Source organism: Erythranthe guttata, chromosome 8 (assembly GCF_056151865.1).
Source record: "Erythranthe guttata isolate IM_541 chromosome 8, IM_541, whole genome shotgun sequence".
Taxonomy (NCBI): domain Eukaryota; kingdom Viridiplantae; phylum Streptophyta; class Magnoliopsida; order Lamiales; family Phrymaceae; genus Erythranthe; species Erythranthe guttata.
This window is the reverse complement of record NC_142540.1, coordinates 9613371-9626537: the sequence shown is the minus strand read 5'-3', so window position 1 is coordinate 9626537 and position 13167 is coordinate 9613371. Positions and strand designations below refer to the sequence as shown.

The 13167-nt window shown below is 31.7% G+C and overlaps 2 protein-coding genes across 2 annotated transcripts; both read left to right on the top strand.

Moving 5' to 3' along the window:
• The first annotated feature begins 797 nt into the window (after positions 1–797).
• On the top strand, positions 798–3341 carry LOC105976941 (salviol synthase-like). The gene is made up of 2 exons (XM_088821128.1): positions 798–1857; positions 2698–3341. Exons 1-2 carry the CDS (start codon positions 940–942, stop codon positions 3337–3339), a joined length of 1560 nt encoding a protein of 519 aa, XP_088677254.1. The 5' UTR covers positions 798–939; the 3' UTR covers positions 3340–3341.
• Positions 3342–8643: 5302 nt separating this feature from the next.
• LOC148768480 (sesquiterpene synthase 31-like) lies at positions 8644–12918 on the top strand. The gene is made up of 7 exons (XM_088821126.1): positions 8644–8770; positions 8875–9151; positions 9243–9627; positions 11451–11672; positions 11762–11900; positions 12046–12294; positions 12402–12918. Exons 1-7 carry the CDS (start codon positions 8759–8761, stop codon positions 12693–12695), a joined length of 1578 nt encoding a protein of 525 aa, XP_088677252.1. The 5' UTR covers positions 8644–8758; the 3' UTR covers positions 12696–12918.
• The last annotated feature ends 249 nt before the right edge of the window (positions 12919–13167 follow it).

Sequence of the window (13167 nt, the reverse complement as noted above, 5' to 3'; positions counted from 1 at the left end):
AAACTTGTTACAAGACCCAATACCTTACGCGGAAGCAAAAACACGGAACGTCCAAAATAAAAGATTCAAGTTGGGGGAAACAAGGAATAATGACCCCATAGGTTAAATATAATATTCACTCTGTGGTTATAAAGAACAAAAAACCAATATTATATTTCACCTTGTACGACGTTACCCAACTAAAGGAACTACGCAAAGTCGGCCGGTTCGGGAATCACATGTACGACGTGATGTTCACCAACTTGATAATAATGGTTTATAGCTCTTTATAGCTATGGCCGAGGTCATTATTGCTTGCTTCCGCCAATCTAAATCCTTTGTTTTGGTCGTTCCGTGTTTTTTCTTCCGTGTAAAGTATTGAGTTTCGTAACAAGTTTTACGGGGTTCGTATCACTTAAGACATGTTAAAATAACTTTAAGTTCCCAATGGTCTTGGTAATCACAACCACACGGCCTATAACAAGTACTGGAGGCAGGATTTCATGTCATGGGACATATAAGCACTATATTTATTTCCCGTGGGGAATGTTAATGCTACCATAGACGAAAATTTATAAATCTTACATAAAATATATAACAAGGATTTAAGAAATGTTATAAGTAGAGTCATGTCAACCCCTAGCTCTATGCTGTTCCAACCACTGCCTAAAACTAACAGTCCGTTAGAACCCTAACGAAATAATTTATTCAATGCATTATTCCGTTAGGATTTCTGTTGCAGGGGAGATTGTAATTACCTATACTACAGAAACTTAAATGTATTTTAGCATACCTCAGAGGTAAGTGTAATTTAACCTAATTATAATGTTTGAGGGCCTATTTTTAAGATCCCTATTATAAAAAGGTAACATATATCGGTTTGCACACAATTATATCGTACGTAGTGCAAATCTTGAAAACAAATATATCCGATCCCCTTCTCTCTTAATCGCACTAACTATGGGTTATCTCCTTGTGTTTCCATCCCTACCCATTCTTGTCTCCCTTTTCATCATATCAATCTCAATTTGCTTCTTCAAACTGATCCTCAGTAACAAAAAGTCAACGACGACTTGTCAAAAATTGCCACCTGGGCCATGGAAATTGCCTTTGATAGGAAACATGCACAGTCTTCTCGGCTCAGTGCCCCATCGTGCTCTACAAGCATTGTCCCTCAAATTCGGTCCAGTGATGCACCTTCAGCTGGGTGAACTCTCCGCGGTCATCATCTCGTCCCCCGAAGCTGCGAAGCAGGTGATGAAAACCCACGATATCAACTTTGCATCGAGGCCGTCAATTATAGTACCCGAGATTCTGAGTTATAACTGCACAAGCATCAGCTTTTCACCGTACGGGGATCACTGGAGACAGCTAAGGAAAATATGCACGTCGGAGCTGTTGACCGCGAAACGCGTTCAATCTTTCCGGTCAATAAGAGAGGAAGTGTTTCTAGATCTTGCCACGTGGCTGGCTGCTGCAAATAATTATAAGGCTGTCAATTTGACCGAGAAACTCTTCTCTTCCTCGTACGCTCTCATTTCTAGAACGACTCTTGGTAAGAAAACCGAGGTTAAAGAGAGATTACTGCCCATAATTAAACAGGCTTTTGTTTTAGCGGCCGGATTTAACATTGCCGATGTTTACCCTTCGGTTAAACTAGTTCAAATGATGAGTGGGTTGAGAAGGAAGGTGAAGAAGTTGCATCAACAAGCAGATAAGATATTTGATGAAATCATCAATGAGCATAAACTAGCAGCAGCCATTAATAATGATGAGGAGAGAGAGAAACAACAAGATCTGGTAGATGTTCTTCTCAGTTTTCAGGATGATGGGCTTGACCTTTCGTTGACTGATGACACCATCAAAGCTGTAATCCTGGTTAGTTTTCTTTCTTGCCAATAATTACTTTGTCGGTGGTCGGGTAAACAGCATAAAACCCCTCGTGTTAAAGAAAACTTGCGCCAAATTCTTCTGTGTTTTTTTTTTCTTGCGTAGAACCCGCTTGTATTTTATTTTACTTTGTACGAAATCTCATTTTCGGTTAAAAGTTAACTCCGTTAACTATAGAGGGGATTTTACGCATTTATTCATAACAAATGGGGATTTAGTACTGCATATTTTCTACGATAGGGATTTATGCAAAACTTAATTTATTTGTTGGAATTTCATATTTTCCTGAAATTAAGTTGAATACATTTATTTAGTTACAATATGAAAAATAAAAGAGATTAAATTATGAGCGGATCAGCCGAAATTTAATATAAATCGGATTTCAATAATTTTTTGACACTTGGCATTATTAAGTCTTAACTCTTAATAAATCACCCTGATTATAATTAGGGTTAGAGGGGTTACGAGTTCTGCTGGAGTTTTTTTTTTTTTTTTTCTTTCCAATTAGTAGAATTCTAATTATATTTTTATTTAAAATATCCACCTGTCAATCATTCTATGGCATCCAACTTTTCTATTAAAATAGTCCATCCGGTCTAAATTTGCACCCAAAATAAAAATTTAATAGGTGTTGTGAATGTTTAATAAATAAAATATAACATTAAAAGGAGAAAAAAAAAGGTTCATTGAATTCATAAATAGTAAAATAATAAATAAAATAAATAATAAAATAAAATATAACATTAAGTAAGGGAAAAAAAAAGGTTCATGCATTAATTAAATTAAGTCGTATATATAATTTGATTTGATGAGCTTATTACTTATTAGGAATTGTTGGGTGGAAATGGGACGCCACCAACTACATTAGATTGGGCAATGGCAGAAATGATGAGAAATCCAAGAATCATGAAGAAGGCACAAGACGAAGTTAGACGAGTTTTTGACGATAAATTAGGATACGTTGACGAATCAAACATTGATGAACTCAAGTATTTGAAGTCAATCATCAAGGAGGCTCTGAGGTTGCATCCACCAGTGCCTCTACTACTTCCAAGAAAATGCACCAAGAAATGCGAGATCGACGGATACGAAATACCGGTGGACACCAAAATCATCGTCAACGCGTGGGCTATTAGCAGAGATCCCAAATATTGGGAAAACCCTGATTGTTTTGAACCGGAAAGATTTCTTGATGATTTGGTGCAGGTTGATTACAAGGGCAATCATTTCGAGTATATCCCGTTTGGTGCGGGAAGGAGAATATGCCCCGCCATCTCACTTGGTATCGCGAATGTGGAGCTACCACTGGCTATGCTTCTCTACCATTTTGATTGGATGTTGCCTCATGAAATGAAACATAATGAAATGGATATGGCCGAAGAATTTGGGGCCTCCGCGAAGAGGGCAAAAGATTTATACGTGGTTCCAGTTATTAAACGACCTCTGCTGCCAGTGCCACCTTTCAAATGATCGATATATGTACGAGTCTGCATATATATATATATATATATATATATATATATATATATATATATATATATATATATATATATATATATATATATATATATATATATATATATATATATATATATATATATATATATATATATATATATATATATATATATATATATATTAAATGACAAATAAAAATATTGAAATTCTAACCAGATCAACAATTTTATAATAAAATTTACGATTTTCCAGCTTAAGTTGTCGATTCGAAAGGGAAATAACCTACACCTGGTTAATATAACCAGACACTCTAATTGATAAGATTCTCACTACGGGTTCAGTTATAGCCCATAGGATTTTAGAAATATTATTAAAAAATAAATTAAAAAGGACACATGCATGTCAAGAAGAGAGCTACATACGCGGTGAAAATCACCAGGTGTAGCATCGTATTCCCCATTCGAAGGTTGGGTATTTGGGGTTATGTGAACAGTAATCGGCCCATACTACACGGCTAATTTTGGGCCAATTCACGATCTGCGGACTCGTCTTTGATAAATGATTAATCGTCCCGTAGTCTAATGGCGTATTTGTTCAACATTTATTAATGTTGAAAATTAAGGAAGTTACTGAAAAATTACATATAATGTCTAAGTGATATTTTAACAATTTTAATTCAAGTAATCTAATGTATTACTAATTAAATAATTAATGAGTTATTAGGGAATTATTAACCAAGTTTCATCTTATCCAAATCCGATATATTCACATCGGAAGAGGCAGTGATAAATTCGTTGTCTTATTGGTTAATCAGTTGCAATAATAGATATTTCATTTACTAGAATTTTATTTTGTTTACATTTACTAGAAAAGTTAATTAAATTATTTTGCGAGGTTTTTTTATCTCTACAATATATATTCACAAGATTAAAGTTCATGTGTATAAGACTAGAAAAGTTAATTAAATTATTTTGCGAGGTTTTTTTATTTCTACAATATATATTCACAAGATTAAAGTTCATGTGTATAAGACTAGAAAAGTTAATTAAATTATTTTGCGAGGTTTTTTTATTTCTACAATATATATTCACAAGATTAAAGTTCATGTGTATAAGACTAAAGGGAAAATTAGAGAAAACCCCCCATCTAGAAAATATAGTTAAGGACACCTTCTCCAAAAAATAATTAAAGAAAACCTCCTTAGCTAATGTTCATCCATGTGATATTTTCATAATTCCAAAATGATACAAACCTCGCCAACAATGTGACGAGATCCGATATCAATACTTCGGATGTCAAAATCGCGGACCGTCCTAAAGAAGGAATCAAAGGGGTGTATGCGAAGACGCCACAATCGATTGCGAAAGTTCGATTGATAAGTCGGGGTGAACAAACGGAATCCACAGATATGTTCGAACAGTTCTTAAAGAACCAAAGAGAATAACCTCAATTAAATCATCAAAAATCGTCCTCTTAATATGCCAAATTGGCAGCCTATTTATAAGTGCTAAAAAGACTCCTTTTTCATAAGGAAAAGGACTCCTACCTAAACTATAATAAGAAAACTAATAAATAAACAAATCCTAACCATAAAGAACTCTAAAATAATAAAAAACATAATAAATACTAAATAAAAAACGTGCATAAATAAATTAGATAGCTTGATCTTCAAGTCGGCTTCTCGGTCACCCTTCTAATCTCGAGTAGACAATTGGCTGTGCACATGCTTTCGCTTTCATTCTTCAATTCCAAACCGAATAAACTCTTTAAACTTGTACGCTTTCGCTTCTTCCAATTCTTCATCTTTGAGGTTGTTAGGATCGTATCACAAAACTACCCTTAATTGTCTATTATACTCTTTCAAAACCCTAATCTTATTTTTAATTTTTCTTCCGACGTTTTCAATGTTCCAGCTTTTCTCTTCTTCTCTCTTTTCTCTTCTTCTCTGTTTTCTCTTCTTCTTTGTTTTTTTTCCCCTCTGTTTTCTCCGGCAATCTTCTCTACCGCTGTCGCCGCCGCAACCAAGATGGAGAAAGAAAGAAGAGGAAGCACTCATCAAACATTATAAATGATTTTGATAGCGATTCTGAATTCAAATGCCAGGATTACTGCATCGGAGACGAAAAGAGGTAAGATTGTCGTTTTGTCGCCGGAATCGGATTTTGATGGGTGGTGGTTCTGCTTTGGTTGGTGGTGCGAGTTGTGATTTTATTTATTTATTTGTAATAGAAAACCGTCATAATGTCAAAGTAAGGTGGTGATGGTGTGTTGTGGCGGCGGCGTGGTGACGATGGGGAGACAGATTTAGGGTTTTTTGGTGGATTGGGCGGAGGACGACGCCTGTAGATAATTTCGCGCAGGCTTAAACCTTAATCGTCTATGTACATCGACTATGCTCTTAAATTTCGTCTCTTAATGACTACACCATGTCCTCACGCACAATAATAGAGATAATATACGGCACAATCTTCTAATATCCTATTAGATTCTAAAAAAATAGCATTTCATATTGAAATTTATTATTTTTCAAGTAGCAATTAAGAATAATAAAGTCAACAAAGAAAGCAATAGTTTGGCAGCACTACTAGCTAGTTAGCTGTATAGTAAAGTACTCTATGGAAAACAATGTTAACCAATACAATATTCAACGGATTAAAGTTCATGTGTATACTTGCACGTCTCTCTTTGCCATTTATCCGGAGTTCGTTTTTATCGATATTTATCTGGAGTTTGAAACTTCATTAATTTGTGCATATTGCTCAAGGTCTTCTCTATTAAGCTTTCGCATCTATACGGGAAAAAAACTAGCTAGTTGCTATTAAAATTAGGAAGAAGGAGCTTTCACCTAATTATCCCTAACTACTGACTCGTGGAAAATATATGAAGAAATTAACTATATTACAATGTTCTACAAACTACCAGTTCGGCAAGCCTATAGAACAATGTTCATTTATATTTTTATTATGTAACTACTACAACTACTGGTTGGACAATGTTATATTCTATAGCTCTGAAAAGTTAGAAACATGTTTGAATAGTTAATTTTCCAATATTTTTATTGCTTCCCTAATTATTTACATGATTTAATGATTAAGTGCAAATTAGTAATTGTTAATAATATTTATTTTGAATATATATGTATGAAAATATATAAAAAAAAATTATATATAAATAAAAACTTGTATATGTATGTTTATATAGCACATTTATAAATATATTCCTATACTTTTAATATTTATATGTTTTCCCCAGGTATTCGTATCCCCGTTTTTGGGACATTTTACCGTTTCCCCGTGTCGACGTTTCCATGTTTGTCCTACATAGCTCTATAATAACGCTTTCTGATCTACAATACATTCTCTTCATGTAAACTCAATGGAGATTATGTTAAATATGTTATATGTAAGCAAGTATATTTTCCAACACTATGGAATATTAACATTACCAATAACTATATTAACAAATATTAAATATATAGTTTGATTAGTTCACAACAGATATGACCATATGCCTATAGTTTTTAATATTCTACTATCTCCGTTCCGTTTTAATTGTCGTTTTTAGCATTTCACAAAGATTAAAAATTTCATTAAATGTGTCTTGATTTAAGGAAAATGTATGCTTTTAGACTAAAATAACCTTGCCTTATAATTAATACGAGAGATAACTTAGTTAAAAAGAGTGATGGGAAAGAGTTAATAAGGGTATAAAATGGAAATTAAGTAATTAATAAAGTGTTGGAAATTTAAAGTGACATATAATATTGAACAATTATTTTTTTCCAAAGTGACAAATATTATGGAATGGAGGGAATATTTGTTAACGTTAAGTGTTTACTGTACTGCTAGAAGCGGTGCTGTTATAGAATTGATTTCTTTGTTAGTTTCGTCATTTTTGTAGGGACGACATTACCAAATTCCCGAAAAGTAATAAATTTCTATATAACATGCTGAGTTTTTAAGAATTAGTAGGAGATGGTGACCCTATGCTAGTTATGATATCTATTATATAATGACTTAGAAAATTAAATTAATACTTGGATCTGTTATTTATAATCAAGAATTATTGTTCAATATGAATTATTTAATTAATTTAATAAAAAATCCACGTTCGGATGAATTTAATTTAATAATATAAGAAATTTGTTCACCTGTATGCAGAGCAGCGTTATGGGTGGACTTATTTGTGAAAGAAAAATAAAACACGTGAACCTAGTTTAATAAAGCTGAGTTGTCAGGGACTTTCATAAAAATTCAAAATGGATTTGGTCATGTTATTGATGTTTGAATCTTTGAGAGCCAATATATACTAAATATTTCTAAAAGGAGATTAATATATACTAACCCTTTTTCTAGGAGAGCAAAAAATACTACGATAATATAAAAATAATAAAAATTGTATAAAATACTATATGGCAATGTTTATTTTAATTTTCATTTTATTTATATTCTTTCTCGGAAACAATGAATTCGTGTTTGTTTAGTTTTTTTTCTAAATAATTCCCACAAAAATTTTAAAAGTTTCTCTTTACTCCATACATGATTTGACTGCTACAGTTAAAAATATTTTCATTAAAAATCAAATAAACATTACTTTATTTTTTCAATTGTTCTTCCAAACTACGTTTTTTCAACACCTTTAAACGTGATTTGACTACTAGAGTGTAATTTGTTTCCTTTCGAATTATAAACAAACATTACTTTAGTTCTCAAATTATTCCTAAGAAAATATTTGTAGTTATTAATAATGTACTGGTAACGTTGCTTTCCAAAGCATTTACCATACAACTAGCTAGCGGTGGTGCCAAACTATTGTTATAAAATACTTTGAAAAATAATAAATTCCTATATTAAATGCTAATTGTTTTTAGAACTTAGTACAATATTAGAATAGTGTGCCCTATGCTATCTCACATCACATTTGAATTTAGTTGACGATCAATTACATATTAGTTTTTGATTTATTAATCATTTCATTAATTTATTTGACGATCAATTATATATTATGACAATTAAGTTTATATATTTTTTTGTCTAGTAGGTTTGTATTATCATATTTGTATGGATATATATTGATGTTGTCACTGTAATTGGCATCTTTAGTTATGCTCAAATGAGACATTAGAACAATGGGATATTCTACTGTTGTTTCTGTTTCATGGCTAGTATTTACTCATTCCCGTCCTGCGATGGCTTTTCCCGCAGCCCCCACGCAGTTCCGACAACTTTCATCATATCATCGTATAAAACAAAATCTTTTTGAGACAAAGAAACAACACTACAGCTTTATACATCATTGTAGGAATGTTCTTGCAATGGCGGCCTCTTATGAAGCAAACAACCTCAACATAAACTCTCAGAACAATATTGTACGGCCTGTCGTCGCTAATTTCCCTCCTAGTTTGTGGGGTGGCCTTTTTAGTTCATTTAACATGGATATCCAGGTTTTTTGTCGCTTTTTCATTATCTTTTTATATGTAAGTTAGCAAGTCTTATAGTAATAAATTCAAGAAATCATTGATCATATATAATATAAATTTATTTGCAGTTATTAGACATGTACACTAAAGAGATTGAGGTGCTCAAGGAAGAAGCTAGAAATATGTTAATCTCTGGTGACAGCAAATTGTCGGAGAAACTGGTTTTGATTGACACAATTGAACGCCTTGGTTTATCGTACCATTTCGAAAATGAAATTCAACAACAACTCTCATTGGCATTCAATGGCGGCCATCTCAAGTTGGAAAACGAAGAGAGTGATGATTTATTTATCGTCGCGTTGCAGTTCAGATTGCTGAGGCAGCACGGCATGGATGCACCTTCTTGTAAGTACAAAATTCAATTTCTATATAATTAAACTAGTAATAATTTATTAAACTGAATTCTTACTTCGACTTTGGATTTATATATATGAAGCCATATTCAAAAGATTTACAGAAAATAATGGTAAGTTTAAGAAGACCGTTGTGAGTAATATTGATGAGGTGAAGGGTGTGTTAAGCCTATATGAAGCAACATATTTAAGAAGACAAGGAGAGGAGATTATGGACAAGGCTTTTTCTTTCTCTAAAGCTCATCTTGAATATGTTGCTCCTAATTTAACCGAATCGCCTCTCAAGAAACAAGTTTTGCATGCTCTTGATCAATCGTTCTTCCGAGGCATTCCAAGAGTTGAATCACGCCATTTCATATCACTCTACGAACAAGATGAATCGAACAGTGAATCGTTGTTGAGGCTGGCGAAATTGGATTTCAATTTACTACAAATGCATCACAAAGAGGAACTCTGTCAAGTCATGAGGTAATATATATATATATATATATATATATATATATATATATATATATATATATATAGAGAGAGAGAGAGAGAGAGAGAGAGAGAGAGAGAGAGAGAGAGATATTAACTTTCGTACTTAGTTTGAGGGTAAACAGTATAAAAGCGCCATTTGTTATGGAAAATCTGAACCAGAACGGGGGCAAAATTATTTATTTTATGTTATTGCGAAGAACCCCTATGTTTTATTTATCTTGCATGAAATCTTCTATCTCGTTAATAGGTAACACTGATAACTATTGAGGGGATTTCATACAATTTTTTCGTAACACATGGGAGTTTGGTACATGTTATTTACAATACAAGTGGAATTTTGTGCAAAAAATATTCATTTACTTAATATTTGAAAAAAAATATCGAATTAAGTTTAAACATATTTATTCAATCTTTCAAAGTTGAATTTTCGAAATTATTAATAGAAATCTTTATATGAAAACTAAATTTAAATTTTCATATTATTTGCAATCTTTTTACATATAATACACCCATACTAAATTATCTAAATATATAACATTTTCGATATTATAAATATTTAGTTTTGAAAAAATATTATTTTTAAATATATTAATAAATTATTTTTTTTTCAAAATTGAAAATTTCCAAAATTTTATTTAGTTTCAACTTTGATGCAAAAAATTTTTACAAAAAAAATTCGAATAAATTTTTTTAATCCAAATTATCATCACAAAAAAATGAGAAAAAAATGTTCTAACATTTAAACAGTTTAATTGGAAATGGCAAAAAAAAAAAAAAATTGTTAGAGATTTCATCTTTATCATTATTTTTTAATTTCCCATATTGCAATGGACTATGTGTTTGGCTTGATTTAAAAAAAACAAATGATGCAAAAAGTTAAAATTAAAAACCGAATAAAATTTTGTAAATCCAAATGATAATCATAAAAAAATGAGAAAAAAATGTTCTAAGCTAAGATTTAAACATTTTAATTGGAAATGGCAAAATAAAAAAAAATGTTAGAGATTTTATCTTTATCATTATTTTTTAATTTTTCATATTGCAATGGACTATGTGTTTGACTTGATTTTAAAACTGATTTGAATTTTAAATAAAAAGAATATTTTTGCGTAAATCCCCTTATATATTGAAGAGAACATACATCAACCCCTCTTCTGTTGCTAAAACATTGCATGAAAATTTCTCAGTAGTTACCGGTGTTATTGTTTAACGGAATAGAAAATTTCATGCAAGATAAAATAAAAAACGTAGGGGTTTTACACAATAAAATTAACACATGGTATTCGGTCCATATTTGAGTAACACAAAGGGGTTTTATGCAGTTTACCCCTTAGTTTAAGGATAAAAAAAATTGCTTCATGAACTCTACCAGAAAATAAAATTAACGCATGGTATTCGGTGCATATTTCAATAACGCAAAGGGGTTTTATGCAGTGTACCCCTTAGTTTGTGGATAAAAAAAATTGCTTCATGAACTCTACCAGAAAATAAAATTAGCGCATGGTATTCGATGCATATTTCAGTAACGCAAAGGGGTTTTATGCAGTTTACCCTTTAGTTTAAGAATAAAAAAAATTGCTTCATGAACTCTACTAAAAATTAATGTCTTGAGTGACAACACATATTTTCACATGGTTAGGTAAAATATATTGTCACTATACTTGTCACTTGGATGTCAAGTGATAGTAAAAAAATATTAAGTGAGAACAAATAGAGTTGTGACAATACAAATATTATCATTTAATATATGTATTTAATGACATTTATTTTCTTGCATGTAGTGGAAGTTTTCATATTATTCTTGTGTATAGGTGGTGGAAGGAGATGGACCTTATTTCCCGGCTTTCTTATGCTAGAGATAGAGTTGTAGAGCTTTATTTTTGGACTTTGGGGATTTATCCGCCCGAGCCCCGACATTCTAATGCTCGAATCATCCTTGCTAAAACCGCAGCTATGATATCTGTGATAGACGATACATACGATACATATGGAACAATTGAAGAACTACAAGTTTTCACCGAGGCCATACAAAAGTAAGACTGTTTCTATTGAACACAATATATTTTTTTTTCTTTTTTTTTTTTGAATGTTGTGATAATAAATGGAGATATTTACGTGTTAGATGGGATATAAGCGAAATGGACCGACTTCCAGACTACATGAAGATTTTGTACGGAGCTGTATTAGATCTTTATGAAGCTTTCGATGCAGAGTTATCTCCTAAAGGAAGATCATTTGCTGTTCATTATGCCAAGGAGGCGGTATGTATGGCTAAAAAAATGTCTTATATGTATAATTCATTTTTTTATTATTTATTTTTGAAAAAAAAATACTGTTTTATATATATATATATATACTACCATTTACATTAACTTTACGCTTCCCTATGTTTTGATCAATCACAAGATGAAAGAACTTGTGAAGTGTTACTACGTTGAGGCGAAATGGTTCACGGAAGGTTATTTGCCATCATCATTTGATGAGTACATGAGCAATGCCATGACTACAGCTGCAACTGACGCTGCAGTAGTAACATCTTTCATTAGCTCGGCTATTGCAAAAATCGAAGTATTTGATTGGTTACTAGCTAAACCTAAAATTCTCCAAGTTGTTAACCTAATAGTTCGTGTCATTGATGACATTGCCACATATGAGGTATATGCGCAAATTAAATCTACTTAAATAAGATTAGATCTATATTAAATTAATTAATACGTGATGCTTTTTTTTTTTCTCTTTTTCTTTCTATACATATGGATTAGTTGGAGAATGGTAGAGGGCAAGTAACGATTGGGATTGATTGCTATAAAAAGGAGCATGGTGTGTCAACACAAGTAGCATTGAAACACTTTAATGAAATTGCTGAGAATTCATGGAAAGACTTGAATGACGGGCTCATGGATAATCGTGTTTCTAAGGAAATTCTCGTTCAAGTTTTCAACTTTGCAAAATTAATGGATGTCACTTACAAGCACAACCAAGATGGATACACAAATCCGGAAAAAGTGCTCAAGCCGCATATCCTAGCATTGCTTGTTCATTCTTGTGAAATCTAGACCGCTACAGCTCTGCACGCATATGCGCTTCACAATATATAAGACGACTGGTCGAGCCAATGGAGTGAAGTCATATACATATATATATAATTAACATATATCACGTTAATTTTGTCTATTTTGTTTAGGAGAGTTCTAGTACTGCAAATAATTAATATATATGTATGGTTTATCCTTCGAATAACTATGTTGTACAATGCAAGTAAATAGAATATCAACTTAGTCGGAGCAATAACTTGTTTCTAAATGCGCATATATATATATATATATATATATATATATATATATATATATATATATATGAGTATCAGTATCAGTATTAGTATCCATATAATTATTAGTGTTAGTATTAGTCTTAGTCCTTGTTTAGTATTAGTAGTAATAGTATTAGTATTATAGTGTTAGTATTAGTATTAGTATTAGTATTAGTATTAGTCCTTGTTTAGTATTAGTAGTAATAGTATTAGTATTA